Below are 16,504 nucleotides of genomic sequence, written 5' to 3'. Positions count from 1 at the left end.
TCATCATTTCCTTGTTAATAGTGATTATCATATTCTGGCTCGTTATTTCCCTTGTCTCACAAACCTCATGTTATATGTATTTTCTTTCATCTATATTCTACTGAATCCTAAATAACCTAAAATCCTTAATCATTGTTCCCTATGGAATAATTCATAATCATCACTGAGACTTATTTGGATATAATTTCTTATAACGATTATAAGAAACTCAAATTTATTAAGTACATAAATATAACCCTAATATTTAGTTGATCATAGGTTTGCCACTCCTAGCACTCAAGGTGTAGCGCCTACTACATGCCCCTCTATGAAGTGATGGAAATATATGGGGTTCACAAGCCAATCACATATCTTATAATTCGTTCTACGTTCATAAATAAAATGTATTCATTATAATGCATATGTGATGCTTATAATGAAGTCTGTTAATTCATAATTTGATTTTATGCCTATGGTCTAAATGTTATTATTCTAATATCACTAGTTTTTATGCATGTGTGCTAAAAAATCATATTTGAAGGACACTCCACAAGGACATAAAAAAATCCAAACAGTGTAACACTATCTAGTCTCACTCATATGATGATAATGTTTGGTCTCATAGCTGTTAGGGTAGAGGCAATTATGATAGATGGCAGATGTTATTTAGCAAAAAGAATTCATTGAATGGATTTGTATGAATTTCTGAGCAGTATTATACCAAAGTTTCAATCAGGTTGATTTGCATCACATTTTTGTAAGTACTCCTTAGAAAGGAGACACCAACAACATCTTGTGGGCTTATAGTTGTACTTTGATTATGACCTACAAGTTCCTAATCATATAATTCTAAATAGTTTTAAATTGACTGTAGCAAGAAGTTGACTAAGATGATTGAGTGATCGGGATGAGATATTTCACCCTTAGTATTGTTGGGTCTGATGCCTTGTGATGGCGCAACACAGTCCGACACCGCAGGACCATCACTCATGGAGCCCGCATCGTCGTCGAGCCCGCCACCGATGCGCGTCCAACCGACGCGACAAGCCAAAGCAACGACGCGCACACCCGGGTTCAAATATTCAGTGTGACGACGTGCCATCTTTGACTCGCTTACCTTTCGCGCATCTATCTTTCATTTCCCGCATCTACGTTGTAGAGAGGGGAAGTTCCCGTATGAGGATATCTTCCCCTCCCGCTAATGGGCCCTAGCCCTTTTAGCCATTTTCCCTTTTATTTTTATTTTGTTTGTTTTGTTTTTGTTTCATGGGGCCCATCCACCTATTCCCTATAAGAGGAAGGGGTGGGCGCCCTCCTTAGACACTCTTGATTTTCTTTGAAAAAGTTATACGTTTTGAGAAGTCAAAGAGTCACCTTCGTGAGGAGAGGAAGAAGAAGAAGAAAGAAGAAGAAGAAGGAAGAAGAAGAAGGAAGAAGAGAAGGAGGAAGAAGAAAGAAGGAGAGGAGAGAAGCCGCTCGCCACTGCCATCCTGTCCCGCCGGTCGCCGCCGCCGCTTCCGCCAGGGAAGGTCGAGAACCCACCGATACCGCCGGATAAATCGAGAACCCGCCATTGTCGCCGCCGCCTCTGCCTCGAAGGCCGTCACCACGATCACCGACGTTCGTGGGTGGCCGTCTGCTCGACTCGTCCCTCCCTAGCACCGCCCGCCGCTCAAGCCCGCCGCCGCACCGCCGTCCGCGCGCGGAGATAGCTCGCCCGCGTGCGTCGAAGTCCGCCGGCGTCGTCTGTCGCCAGCACGCTACCTCTGCCGCCCGTGCGGCCTGATAGGTCCAAATTTAGGGGTTTTATGTCGTTGTTTTGATTCAGACTTAGCCAACAATATTTATGAAAATTTTCCACTTAAATACTCTATAATTAATATAAGGAAAGTAAGGGGTCTATCCACAGAGAGGCAGAAATTTAATTTCAGAATTCTTTCTCAAGCTTGGGATGAACAAAACGATTTTTAACGTGAAAAATACAATTTTTTTGGGATGTTTCTAGATTTTTAGGTAATTTTCATAATTCCCTATGATTTAAATTAAGCCAAAGTACCAGGAGAAACAAAAAAATCATATTTTGAAACTAATTTTTCTATTTTCTCTTAGCAAATTAATCAGAAATAAATATTTTTAGAATTTTCTGGAATTAATTTACATAAAAAAACAACTATAACTATTAAAAACGAGAAATAGAGATTTTTTTGAGATATTTTAGGTGTTAAAATGACTTTAAATAGATTATATGAATTTTCTAGATTTTTTCCAAATTTTTTTCAATGCAGAAATTATTTTTTTCAATTTTTCTGATTTTTTCTATTTTTAAAATAATTTTAAATACGAAAAATATGAAATTTACCTACTCGATCACGTCGCGAGCAGGCGGCGTTGGAGCGGCGCGGCAGCGAGCAGCAGCGGCAGCGGCGGCGGCGGAGCGGCAGCGGCGGCGGCGGCGGCAGCGTAGCGGCAGCGGCGGCGGCGGCGGCGGCGGCGGCGGCGGCGGCGGCGGCGGCGGCGGCAAGCCTAATGGGCCGGCGGGCCTGAGTTGGCCCGTAGAGGGCTGGCCGTAGTGGGTCAGCCCACTAAGGTGAGCCCAATTTGGCTAAGTCAAGACGTTGCCAAATTGGGCTTAAGCCTTATTGGGCTTAACCCAATGGCCGGACTTAGCCGATTTGGCTAAGTCCTACACAGGGTACCCTGTGCCCTGCGGTCCTGTGCGCTGGCTGCACGCGGACCGGCGGCCAAAGGGCTGCCTCTGATGCACAGGCACCGCACGGCACCGCACGGTGGCGGCTAGAAGACAGAACTTGTGCTTTGAAAAGATCAAAAATGATATTTTAATGCGATTTTTTTTGGGATTTGAAGTAGGTAGTGCTTGAGGATCTAGAGAGACACAGGAAGATATTTTAGAGTTAGAAAAAAATGTTTCTAGAGAGATAAAATGTCGAAATGAGAGGATAGAGAGAGAAAATGAGGAGATAGAGAGAGAAAATGAAGAGAGTAGAGAGAGTTTGAGAGGGAATTTGAAGGTGCAGATGAAGGATATTTTTTATGAAATTTTGAGGTGATGAACTTTGGATATGGATGGAGGTTTTGAGAGAGTAATAAAATATTCTAGAGAGAGAAAGGGCCGAAATGAGGAGATAGAGAGAGAAAATGAAGAGAGAGTGTGGAAGGAGTTTGAGATAGAATTTGGATGTGCAAATGAAGAAGATTTTTTATGAAATTTTTAGGGGAGGAACTATGGATATAGATGAAGGTATAGTGAGAGAAAAACCTATTTTAGAGAGAGAAAGTAGAGAAAATGTGTGTTTAGTGTGGGAAAGTGATGGATTTTAAGGGTAAATGGATGGGAAGTGATGGAGAAAGTAGAAATTTAAGATCCTAAAGCCTCAATGCAAGTTTACTGAGCCCTCAATGCTTCCTCTCAAGTATGGATCCTTATATTTTGCCAGGATCAGGCGTTTTTCAATGCAAATAAGAGACGAGATTAAGAGAAAACTTCAATAAACTCACATTAAGCATGTTGAACAACCTGGATTCTGAAAAATGCCTTGTCCTGCTGGCCAGCCACTTGCTAGAGCACGTCCAGAATGAGGGAAAATGAGGGAGAAAAAGTCTATTTATACATTGGGAGAATTACTAAAATACCCCTTTCGGCATTATCTATTCTCTTTTCTTGCCATTTTGCCTCTTTTTCTCCATGGGTTGAGAGCTTTGCCTTGTAATTTCCAGTTTTTTCCTTTTTTAATGTGTTTGCAGTCCCAATAGGTAGGTCAGGTAGTGGTCCAAGCCCCTCTAATCTCTCCTTTAAAAGCCCACAATATCGTTTCATCATTTGCAGCCCATTTTGATAATCACTAAGCTCCCAAAAATCCTCCAATTTTTCTCAGAATGATATCTTGTAATTCCTGTAAATTTCTGCACATTTGGAACTATAAAATGCTCATCATAAATCAAACTGATTGACTTCAAAGAAGTCAATGAAGTTAGTGAAAAATAATCATGTTGCGCAAAAGTTGGAATTATTAGCTAATGCATAAATATTTGGTTAACTCAAACAGTAACATGATAAATCATAAATTAATAATACTAAAAACATCTAAAATGTATACAAATATAGGTTGATTTAGCATGTTATCACGGCCCTGTTGCACGTCCGTGTGCAGCCGCCGACGTTCGTGGGTGACCGTCTGCCCGTCTCGTCCCTCCCTAGCGCCGTCCGCCGCCCGCCGCCCAAGCCCGCCGCCGCACTACCGTCTGCGTGCGGAGAAAGCTCGCCTGCGTGCGTCGACGACCTCTGGCGTCATCCGTCGCCAGCATGCTACCTCTGCCGCCCGCGTGGCTCTGTTGCCCATACGCGCGTTCGTCAGTGCGCCGCCTCCCGCGTGTTGATGAGCGACCGCCCTGCCCCTACGGCGTCTCTGACCGCCCGCCAACTGCGGCTGCCGCTTAGCGAGTCCAGGCCTGGCTTCTCGCCATCCTGTGGCCGCGCGCCCCGCCGGTTGTCGTTGCACGCTATCGTGCCGTGACCGCAAGCGCCCGTGCGCTGAGCGTCGGCGCTGGCCTGGCGTAACGAGCCTACCCCTTGCCGTTAGTCTGCCCGGACCGCCGTTTCGCCCGCGACCCACCCCCTTTTGATGCCCACGTCCGTGTTGTTGCTGCTCCTCCGACTCCAAGGTGCTGCGTGATATCCATCGCAGGAAGCGACGAAGGTACCCCCTCCTACTGCTCTTTACGTCTCTTATCTACTTCAGTATACTTTCGATTTGCCTCCTTCGCGCTTGGGTTAGACGTAGGTGAGAGTGAGACAGGTTGAGAAGACAACGATGAATTCTTTGATAGTCTTACCTGGCTGTTACGAGTCGGGCGAGCCCAACGAGTGTGAGCATCTAAGCGGGATATTCCCGTTCGGTGACATATTCGTCCTCGACCCTCTCGGGCGAGGTTCGGGTTCTGGTTGACCATACCCTAGGCGACCCCGTCGGATCTCTAGAATGGCACAACCGCACATTGGCACTCGCACATACTACACGTAAGATTTTCATTATTCTGTCAGTTATTTTACTTGTTCGTCGTTAGTATCGGACGACACTTCTCGTCGTTGTCCGATAGAGATCCTTATTCGACACCGAGCCACTACCCTCGGTGATGACTGAACGACGTCTTGACGACGTCCGGCATCACTTTGGTTTGTCCATGGAAAATATGTTTCCATGGATGCGGAAGTAGTCGGTTGATTCACAATCGATATTTTAAATAAAACGTCGAATGTACCTTTTGGGTAGCTTGTTCCACTCTTAACTTTGCTGCTCCGAGATCGTTCTGAAGCTGTTCACAGGTTCTTCCTCTAGAAGTATCCACACGATCACTTGGCGCTTAGATCTCCACGTATTCTTGTTCAATTCTTCTTAAAAATCTAGAAGATCTTCTCACCATGAAGACACTCTTTATATTTCACTTAGAGAGTGGAGAAACGGATGGGCTATCAAATCAGTCTTGCATGGGTGCTTAAAATGAGATCCCTTACCCTTTTTATATTTCACTTAAGATTTTTCTCAAAACCCTACAAAGTAAAATATATCCAGCAATTCCCTTATGACCTTGTGTGTGTGATCCTCTAGGCCCATATATCATTTGAGTTAATAACTTTAATGGCCTAATAATAATTATTGACCAACCTTATTAATTAACTATATCAACATATAGATTAATTAAATAAGGATCGATTTAACCCAATCGATAGGTTAAGTTTCTGGCCCTTGGGGTGCCAAGCTACACCTTATGCTCTAGAAGATAACAAGTAGTGTTAAACTCTCCCATAAAACCTTTAGTGTCACTGGTTATCGTATATTTATAATCCATCATTCATGTGAAACTCTCGAATGACTTAGGGTAAAATTTCTCGTCAAACCTTAATCCGTCATTCGATTAGTACTGATGTATAACGGGGATCATTGTAGAATGTCTTCTCCGATATCCTCACTACCCTGGCCAGGGATTTTATGCATCGTCTTTGTTGAGTCAATCTCCTCTTATATCAAGGGTGGATGATTCCGTCTTGACCACTCAATCATCTCTGTGATCTTCTTACTACATCCAAGCTATGACTTGTTTGAATCCCATGGTTAGAGGCACGTAAGTCCTAGTCAAAGTGTAGTCATCCATTCATGAGATGTCCTTGGTGTCTCAAGTCAGTGGATCACTTATACAACCATGACATGAATCAATCTGATTTACGTTTAGGTATAATATCATTCAGGGATTTGTACAGATCAATTCAGTGGAATCTTTCTCCAAAGATCACCCACTATATGTCCTTAGTGTCGCCACACTAATAATTATAGGATCAGCTATACTTCTCGTATAAGTAGGATCAGCTATAGGGATGGTCCAAACCGTGCGAGCGGTTAGCGCTCGTGCGGTTGTGCGGATGTGCTGTGAGGTTGTGCGATGAACCGCACACAATATTCACACGCCACACCGCACTCCGCGCAAGGGTCGGTGCGGTGCGGTTTTGTGCGGGTGTGCAGATTTTTTAATGTGTCCCACACACCTATCCCCCCCCCACCCCCCTTGTTGGGTTCTAGAGGCCTATATCTGGATGAACAAATCAAAATGATGCGCAGCGGAAGACTTTTGCGAATCAAACATCACTGACAAAAACCATTAAACGAAGTACTTTGCACTAATCTGATTCATTATTTCTTTGATCCTGGAGTGAGACGAGTTGAGCTGCTCAAGTATGCAGCCTCTAGATGTATCCACACGGTCATCGGCACGTCGGATCTCCTCCTTCTCGTAGACGAGCCCCGTTCTATCTCCGTCGGCGTCATTACATCGTCCCAATCACATCAGGGATGGAGAGGGGGTGTGGGGAGAGTGGAGAAGAAGGGGAAAGGCCCCTGAACAACTCTGGTCTGGGTGAATTTCGTTTAGGGCCTTCCCCTATTTATATTAAGTGGGTACTTTTCATAAAATCCCCCAAAACTTAAGTATACCTTCCAACTTCCAAAAGACCATTTGCGTGAGACCCTCTAGGCCCATGTATTAGTCTGGTTAACGACTCCAGTGGCCCAATAACCTTTATTGGACTTCCAAATTCATTAACTATATCATCATATAGATTAATTAACGTCGGATCGATTTAACCCAATCAATAGGTCGAGACTCCAACACGTGGGGTGCCAAGCTACACCTCGTGTCCTAGAAGATACAAAGGAGTGTGTATCGACTCACTCATGGAACATGTTCATCATCAGTTACCTTGTATGTATAATCCCTCATCCACTTGACGCTCCTTGGACGATTTAGGGTGTGGTCAAATGTCAAACCCTGATCGATCATCCGAGTTAGTACTGATGCATTCAGAAATCATTGGCGAAGTCTTCTCCGATATTTCACTACTTTGGCCAAGGACTTCGTTGCATCATCTTCCTTGAGCTATCACCTCTTATACCGAGGGTGGACGATCCCATCTTGACCACTCAATCGCCTTCGTGTATTTCTTGATGCACCCGAACAAAGACCGTTTAGAATCCCATGATTAGAGCCTCGTTGGCCATAGCCAAAGTACAACCGTCCGTCCACAAGATGTCTTTGGTGTCTCAGGTCTAAGGACCACTTACACAACCGTGACGTGAATCAACCTGATTGACAGTTCGGTATAATACCATCTAGGGATTCGTACGGATAAATTCAGTGAACTCTTTCCACTAAAGAGCACCCACTACCTATCCTCAGTGTCACCACACTAATGGCTACGGGACCGGCCATACTCATCATATGAGTGAGGCTACATAGGGCTATTCTATCTAGATACTTCGATGTCCTTCTTGCGTATCCTTCGAATAGGAATGTTTAGAACACATGCTTAAAGACTAGTGATCTCCGTATTACGATCTCATCATAATTCACTAAGTCCGATCATGTATTCATGGACTTCATTATACGCATCACACGTGCGCTATAATGAATAGGTTCTATTAATGAACATGGAACGAGATGTGGAATGTGTGATTGGCATGCCGGCCACATATATTACCATCGCCCCCCACCCCCCCTCCCCCTCCCCATGTAGCCTGCGCGGCTCCGGCTCTCCCCGCCGCGCCCCCTCCCCTCTAGCCCACGCCCTCTCTCTCCAGGTCTTCCCGCCATCCCCCCACTCCCCTTTGCCTGCCACCCCCTCTCTCCAGCCCTCCTATGCCCGCGCCTCCCACCCTCCTACCCTCGCCGTCGCCGCCCCCTCCCTTCTCGCCGCCCTCCCCCCCCCGGCTGCCGCCCCCCACACGCCCCCTCCCCCCCGCCGCCTTCTCTCTACCCATCCTCAGCCCGCCACCCCCCTTCCACCCCTCGCCCTCCTCCCTTGGCCGCCCGTGCCCCCACCTCCCCGCCGCCCCACGCCCCCTCCCTCGGTTGCCCACATCCCTCTCCCTCTGGCCGCCCGCGCCCCCACTCCCCCCTCCCCCCCCGCGCCCCCTCCCCGTCGGCACCCCCCGCCACCCTGTCGCCTGTCGCCCTCTCTCGCTGACGACCGCCACCACCCCCCCATCCCCCCTGGCCGCGCCTCGGCTCCACCCCCTCCTCCGCCTGCGGCCCCCTCCACCGGCAACCCGCGCACCCCCTCCCCGTCGTCGCAACCCCTCCCTGCTGTCGTCCCGCGCTGCCCCCCTTGCCCCCCACGGCCCGCTGCCCCCCACCCTCGCTCGCTGACGACTGTCGTCGGCGGCCTCGCCTTCCTGCTCGCTGCCAACGACCACGCCCCCCACCCTCTTCAACAACGATGAAGAGCCCCTCCCCACCCGCCGCCCCCGCCCCCCGCACCCCCCGCTCCAACCCACTCCGCTTCCTGCACCCCCTGCGCTAGAAACGAGATTTGCCTGCATTGGTGGCCGGAGTGGCCACTAGCGGCGCATTCGCCGCCTTTGCCGACGCCGTCTTCTCCGGCGCCGCCGTCTGAGCGACGCGGCAGCGCCGCCCTGGCCCGGCGACAGAGCTGCGCGAATTTGTGCGCTGTGCGGTGCGAATTCTCCCACGAAATTGCACCGCACATCGCACAGGCCCTTTTGTGCGTGCGAAAATTCGCTCACTCGGTGCGAATTTTTGCACCGCACCGCACAACCAACTCTAATCAGCTAGCACTATTCGAACGGGATAATTTGGTGTCCGTCTCGACTATCCATCGAAGATGAATATTTAAATTACATGTTTAAAGACTAATGATCACTTCATTATGATCTCATAAAAATTAACTAAGTCATTGCACGTATTCATAGACTTCATGTCAGACTAAAACGACAATATGAATTCCAATTTTGAGTTATCTAATACATTCTTATTCTTTATGTGCATTTTATACTATCTCTCTCTCTCTAACTAACGCTCATGTAAAAGTCATGATTGTGTTCCATTTGGCAATTTATTCATAGCCTTCTTTGTAGCATTAACACAACTATGAATCTAACAATAAGAACTCACCATTACCTATTACATTTCTAAATATTTAGGTAGTAAACTATCAATGAAGTTTCACATTTTATTTCCCTAGCCAAGCACCTTCTGTAACTAAAATTGGTAGAGTACCAAACTAATAAGCTACACAATTCATACATAAATATGTGATACATGAGTTCAAATTTGTGCTTTAAAATGATTTGAAAGACGGGCACAAGGAAGTAGCACTCAGTTATTATTTTCAGCACAACACGAAGTGTTAGGCAAAATAAACAACCCTTCAACCTCAACAACTATAGTTAATACCCAATTAAACTACGATTTCAGCACACAACAAATTGCACAAGGGCCCACGATAGACTGCAGTCAGTATCAATTACCAATTAAACCCAAGTCCGCCATCCAATACCATTGTTGTTCTTCCACTTTCAGCTAGCCCGTCGCCTGACTGTAGAAATGCCCCTGAGAGACACCACACCAACAAACCTCGCCCTCACCAAGATCGCGAAGCTCTTCAAGGCCATGCTGGCCGAAGAAATCAGGCCGAGTCACGTCACAGTCATTAGCGCTGCCCGTGCCGCAGCAGCGAGCTCGCCGGAGACGGGATGGCGAGGATTCCACACCCTCGCCGTCAAGCTCGGCCTCGACGTAATCCTCCCGGTCCGCACGGCCTTGATCTCTCTATACTCCTCTCTCGGCGATCTCGGCGGCATCCTTCAACTGTACAGCCAGAGCAAGTCCAGCGACCTGTTCTTCGAGAGCGCCGCCATGTCCGCCATGGCGAAGAACGGCGGCTCGCCGGAGGCCCTCGCCGTCTTCCGGCGGATGGCGCAGAGCGAGAAGACGAAGCCCAACGCCGTCGCCGCCATAGCCGCTCTCTCCGCCTGCGGCATTCTCAAAGCTCTCCTCCTCTGCCGAGAAATCCATGGCCACGCCATCAAGAACCTTTCCCCCGAGATCAACCTCCAGAATTCTCTCATCGACGTCTACGCGCGATGCGGGAATTTCGCCGTCTCCTCGGTGATCTTCGATTCCATGGACGTGAGAGATCTCGTTTCTTGGCGCACCGTGATCTTCAGATTCCATGATCGAGGTTTGTGGAGAGAAACCCTAATTCTGTTCTTGAGGATGATGAGATCGGGGGCTGAACCAGGGGAGAATCTCATCACCGTGGCGGTAGACGCTTGCTCGCGGACGGAGGGATTAGGGTTCTTGCTGGGCGTCCATGGCTGGATAGTGAAAGCTCGGGCGGCTTCTTCCACCGCGCTGGGGTCCGCGCTTATCAACGCCTACGCGGAATTCAGCAATCTGGAAGCCGCTCGAGCTCTGTTCGAGGGTTTGATCCGCAGAGACGTCGTGGCTTGGACCGCCATGATCTCCGCTTACGGCAAATCCGGAAGATTGATGGAAGCCCTAGAAATCTTCGGAAGAATGCAAGAAGAAGACGAGGAAAACCCTAACGAAATCACCATCCTCGGCTTGATACGAGCTTGCGCTTCAGCCGGAGACGCCCGGCGCGGAAGAACTCTTCACGCCTACGCGATCAGGCGAGGATTCAACTACAACAAGTACATCGCCTCCGGCATGATCGATCTGTACTGCAAGGTGGGGATGATGAAGCAGGCGGAGGCCGTCTTCGAAGCCCTGGAAATCAGAGATCTGGTGATTTGGAGCTCGATGATCAATGGCTATGGATTCAACGGGCAGGGCGAGGCAGCCGTGAAGAAATACCGCGAGATGCTCGATCTAGGATTGAAGCCCAACGCCATAGTCTTCGTTTCAATCCTCTCTGCTTGCGGGCATTGCGGGATGGTCGACGAGGGTTTGAACTGGTTTCGAGAGATGGACGTCGAGCCCGAGCTCGTTCATTATTCCTGCTTGGTGGACATGCTCAGCCGCCATGGCCGGGTCGGAGAAGCTCTGGAGATCATCAAGAACATGCCTTTGAAACCAGATGCGAGGATTTGGGCGGCTCTGCTCGCTGGCTGCAGAGCGAACCCCGCTAACTTGTCGATCGCAGAGGAAGCGGTGGGCTGGCTTGTGAGACTTGATCCGGTTAACAATAGCAGCTACTCTGTAAAGCTCTCGAACTTGTACGCCGAGCTCGGTCTGTGGCGAGAGGTGGAGAAGATCAGAGCGAATCTCGGAGACAAGGGAAGGAAGACGATGGGGTTCAGTAAATCTACCGTTTAATCGATTTCTTCTCTTCTGTAGAATTCTTTCAGTAATTTCTTGGCGGAGAGCTTCTCCCCTGGTTTGGCGAAGGCGTTGCTGACGCTGTTGATGGTGATGGGATGAGGAATGAAGCCCTTCTGCTTCATCTCTGACAGTAATCTTCTCACCTCGGCGCCATTGGAGAGCTTACACCAGCCGCTTACCAGAATGTCGTAAGTTGATGAATTTGGGGATAATTGCAACCGCTCCATCTCCCGAAAGAGTTCTCTGGCTTGGATCATCAGCCCGGCTTTGGCAAACCCATTGATGAGCGCGTTGAAGGTGCCTACCGAAGGTACAAATCCCTTTCGAACCATCTCGCAGTAGAGTCTGATGGATTCCTTCTTGTTTCCTTTCTTGGCGTGGCCGGAGATCAAGTTATTGTAAGTGGCGGTGTTTGGGATCAGCCCAGTTTTCTCCATTTCCTGCAGTAATTTCTCTGCTTCTTGCATCATCCCTGCATCGGACATGGCTCGGAGCAGGTTATTATAAGTCTGAACAACTGGGTTTAATCCTTTGCTGATCATCTCGTGGTACACTGTCGATGCCTTTTCCAGATGCCCGCTTCTGAGATAACCCATGATTAGGGTTTGATGGGCGAAGCCGTCTTCTTCAAACCCTCTAACCTCCATGGCTTTGAGCACAGCCATAGCTTTTGCCGTGGACCCCACAAGGCACAGACTTTGGACCAGCGAGTGGTACACTGTTCTGTCAAGAACAAGCCCCATCTGGACAATTTCCTCGTGCATTTTTAACATCAAGGAACTCGGGCTCTTAGCCGTCAAGCAAAATCTGAGAATCTTCCGATGGAAGGATGAATCGGGTGTCAATCCAACGGCGGCCATTTCCTTGAGAACTTGTAAGGCTTCTTCACTCTTTCCTTCCTCCAAAAACCCCCCAATCAAAGCAGCGTAGGTGATGATATTAGGGTTTATCCCCGACTTTCTCATCTGAATTTTGAAAGCCTGAGCCTCCTCTGTTTTCCCTTCTTTGCAGAGAGAACCGATCACCGTGTTGTAAGTGATGAGATCCGGAGACAAGCCCACGTCCGAGATCATGGCGTAGAAAGACATGGCCTGATCAATCTTACCCTGCTTGCAGAGACAGTTTATGAACACATTATAAGCCCCCACGTCAGGGGACAATCCTCTATCCACCATCTGTTGACCGACTTCAAACGCAGCCGTCGCATCCCCTGCTTTGAAGAGACCGTCCATCAAAGAAGTGAAGTTTACGAGGTCAACTTTCAATCCCTTCTCGGTGAATTCCTTGAATAACCTGCAAGCATCCTCTATCTTACCCTTCTTCCTCAGACCGTTCACCAGCACATCGAGTAAGAACTCGTTCTCCCTCAGCCCACCTCGCACTATTTCCTCGTGCATCAACAGAGCTTCAGTCTCCCTGCCAGTTTTGAAAAACCCATCGATCATCGCGCAGTAAGTGATTATATTCGGAGAAATTCTTCTTTCTTCCATGTTCCTGAAACAATCAAAGGCTTCTTGCAGCATCTTCTCTTTGCAGTATCCATGCACAAGGGAAGAGTGGGTTATAACGTTTGCAGGAATTCCCCTCTCAGACATTTCCCCCAATACTAACTCCGCTTCTTTAATCTTCCCCAGCTTGCAGTACCCATCAACAAGCTCAGAATAAACCAGAGTCAGATTCACCGCCCGTTCATCATCATCAGATATCATCTTGAAGATCTCTTCTGCGCAGTTGATTCTCCCCATCTTAAGATACCCGAAGAGAAGAGAAGAGCAGAAAACCTTGTCCATGGGGATACCCTTTACGATCATCTCTCTCTGAAGAGCGAGAGCGTTGGTAAATCTTCCCTCTCTAAAAAAGGAATGAACCATGGTCGAGTAAGCAACATGATTTGGACAAATACCCGTATTTTCCATCTCCCTGAAGAGCAGAAAACCTTCAGAAACCCTCCCGCTCTTGCACAACCCGTTGATCAGCGCGCTGTAAGTCACAACATCCGGCAAAATCCCCTTCTTCTTCACCATCTCCTCGTACAGTGACAGCGCTTCTTGAACAGATTTCCGGCCAATCAGAGTGGTCCACGTCACCAAATTGGGTTCGATTTCATGCGTCATGGCCTCCGCCAAGCTCATCTCCCCTGCAAGACAAAGACCGTTAACCAGAGCATTGTAAGTGAAGAGATCCGGGCGCAACCCTCTTCTACTCATCTCATCCATCAATTCCATGGCGTGATTCACGCTGCCCAGCTTGCAATGCGCGTCGATCAGACTGTTGAACCCGACGACATCGAGGGAGATTGCAGTTTCCGCCATGGATTGAACTTTCTCCAAGAATCCCATCCGCGAGAAGCCTTTCAGCAAGGTATTCCTCGTGATTGAATCCATCTCGATCCCCTTCTTCACCATCGCGGACAGCAATCCGACGGCGATTTCGACCTTCCCGACCTCGCAGAGCCCCCAAATCAAGGTATTGAAGGTAACGGTATCAATTTCCCCCGATCTGAGCAGATCCAATCCAGTTTCGAATCTCCCCAATTTGCAGAGCGCGTGGACGAGCACGTTCTTGGTGAAAACGTTCGATTCTCCGCGGCAGCGGAGCAATTCCTGGTACACGAACAAGGCCCGACGGATCAGCCCGACGGAATTGAACTTGAACAAGAGCCGATTCCACTCCCGGAGACTAGGGTTCAGCTTCGTCTCTCGCATTCTGTCGAACGCCTCCTCTGCCTGCCAGAATCTCCCGCAGGACAGGTAAGCTTCCACCAGCACCGCGTAGAAGGAAGCGTACAGCGGCGTCTTCTCCGAAGAGAAAGAAGAAGAGGAGGTGTGATTTTGGCGGAGAAACGGAGATACGAGATTTCTGAATCGCCCGGAGACCGCCATGGATCGAAGAACATGAACCCTAAAGCTTCCGAAGAGGGGAATTTGGATATATACAGTTGGAGAAGCATAAACCCTAGATTTGTGGGATTGGTACAATTTACTATACAAATATAAGGGGCGGGGCGGGGCTATCTGTACAACCAAGATCACCAGAAGATATCATCAACAGCAACAGCCGTCGTCGCAGTCTGCGGTTCTTCCTCCATCTCCGGCTCCGGCTCCGGCGATCCGAACTCCGGCGACTCGATATCGGCCAAGTTCTTGAGATCAACAATGGAGAGCTCGTCCAGACGACGGATTACCAGATCGGCAGCGCCGAGTTCGTAGACCGGATGCTTGCTCGCGACGGCGACGCACTTCATCTTCGCGTCGTGCGCGGCTTCCACGGTAGAATTCGAGTTCCCGAAGACGATACACCGCTCCGGGATGAAATTGAGGAGCTGCGCGGCGTACTCGAACATCTCCGGATCGGGCTTTCCTCTGTAGACGTCTTCCGCGGTCACGATCGCCTCGAAGGAGCCCTTCACCCCGGCGGACTCGATCGCGGCTTGAAGATGCTTCGTCGGCCGAGTGGAAGCCAGCGCGATGGGGATGTTGTGATTGGCGAGCGCGCTGATGAACTCCTGCGATCCCGGGCGGAGCTGGTAGAACCCCCCGTGAAGGCCTTGGAAGATCTCCTCCTTCCTCGAGGATAATCTCCGCAGCTGGGATGGGTCTCTGCACCAGCAGAGGACCTCGGAGATGGCTTGCTCGTTCTTCATCCCTTCGATTCGCCTGAGGAGGAAGGAGGGAGGCGGGGATTTGCCCTCTTCTTGCGCGAGCATCAGCCATGCCTGCTTCTCCAAGCTCGCGTCGTCCTCCACGATTACGCCTTCCCATTCGAGGATCACGCCGAGCCAGCCGCAGCCCATCCTCTCCAGACGGCGGAGGGGGTTGTGCAGGGAGGGGTTGTCGGCCTTGTTGGGAGGCGGCCAGACTCTGTCGATGGAGATTTTGCTGCCTTCCTTGGACCAGTTCGCCTCCTTGGTTACCTCCATGGCTAGGGCTTTCACCGGGGAGAACCAGAAAACCCTAGAAGACCGCCGGGGAGCGGAGACGGAGAAGAGCTTCTGCTGGCCTCCGTCCTGCCGCCGCCTCGCCGAAACTCCGCAGAGAGGTCGGCGGCCGATCAGCGACGTCGTGGAAGCAATCGCGTCCATCGCCGATCGAGGATCGAATCGCAAGAACACCGGATCTCGCCCCTAGTATCAAGAACGAGGATCGGGATCGGTGCAAATCGCAGAAAATCGCCGGATTTGGGAGAATTGAACGGGCGGAATCGACGATCGAGAGGAAGAACCTGAGGAATGCGTGTTGAATTTGTCGAGGAATGAACGAACGGTTGGTGGGAGGAAGCCCGTCGCTGGCGAGGAGAAAAAATCGCGCGTTTGGGTCTCGATTTTTTCTTCCATTGTTTATATATTATTCGTTTCCGGCTGCCCAAGAAAAAACCGATTTTTTTCGGTGGCGATGGTTCGCAACACGCCTCCCGCCCTTCTCTGTCGGGCGATCCTATCCGGATCCCTCTCGGGTAGTCCGTACCCGTTTAGCAACTTGCAGCTGGCGGCGGGAGGTTATCCACGTCTCGGGTCCACCCATCGGACGGTCGGGATTGATGGGACTCCGTCTTTGACTTGTTCCTTTGGCGTGCACGGTTCCCCTGCCCGACCGCTTGTTTTGGGATATTCGCCCTTGTTTTAGAATGTTCCCGTTACGGAAGACGGGAATTAAAAAAATTCCGTAATGATGATTTTCACCTAATTTTGTTGGCTTTCATTCGAACCACATAAATTAAAGTCGTCACCCTTAGGCTCCCTAATCTCTTGGAGATGCAAAACCTTTCATATAATAGTTTCATTCCAAGATTCTGGATGATGATTCCTAATATCCTAGTTTCATAACATAGTAGAGTTGCCCAAGATAAACTTTCATGGGTATTTCTCAACTAGGAT

At 49.2% G+C, this 16,504-nt stretch overlaps 2 protein-coding genes across 3 annotated transcripts; both read right to left on the bottom strand.

Moving 5' to 3' along the window:
* Positions 1–9,646: 9,646 nt before the first annotated feature.
* On the bottom strand, positions 9,647–14,513 carry LOC144700016 (PPR repeat protein). Of its 2 annotated transcripts, XM_078571383.1 has the most exons (3): positions 11,619–14,513; positions 11,164–11,541; positions 9,647–11,076 (listed from the first exon to the last, which is right to left on the bottom strand). In XM_078571383.1, exon 1 carries the CDS (start codon positions 14,511–14,513, stop codon positions 11,622–11,624), a length of 2,892 nt encoding a protein of 963 aa, XP_078427509.1. In that variant the 3' UTR covers positions 9,647–11,076; positions 11,164–11,541; positions 11,619–11,621. The 2 variants fall into 2 exon arrangements, with proteins under 2 accessions (XP_078427509.1, XP_078427508.1); XM_078571382.1 differs by having other exon boundaries at positions 11,164–14,513.
* A 26-nt stretch (positions 14,514–14,539) lies between these two features.
* Positions 14,540–15,948, bottom strand: LOC144700018 (Haloacid dehalogenase-like hydrolase (HAD) superfamily protein). Its single transcript, XM_078571384.1, has one exon. It carries the CDS (start codon positions 15,710–15,712, stop codon positions 14,660–14,662), a length of 1,053 nt encoding a protein of 350 aa, XP_078427510.1. The 5' UTR covers positions 15,713–15,948; the 3' UTR covers positions 14,540–14,659.
* Between the last annotated feature and the right edge of the window lie 556 nt (positions 15,949–16,504).

This window comes from Wolffia australiana, chromosome 2 (assembly GCF_029677425.1).
Source record: "Wolffia australiana isolate 7733 chromosome 2, ASM2967742v1".
NCBI classification, from domain to species: domain Eukaryota; kingdom Viridiplantae; phylum Streptophyta; class Magnoliopsida; order Alismatales; family Araceae; genus Wolffia; species Wolffia australiana.
This window is presented reverse-complemented; position numbering and strand designations above follow the sequence as displayed.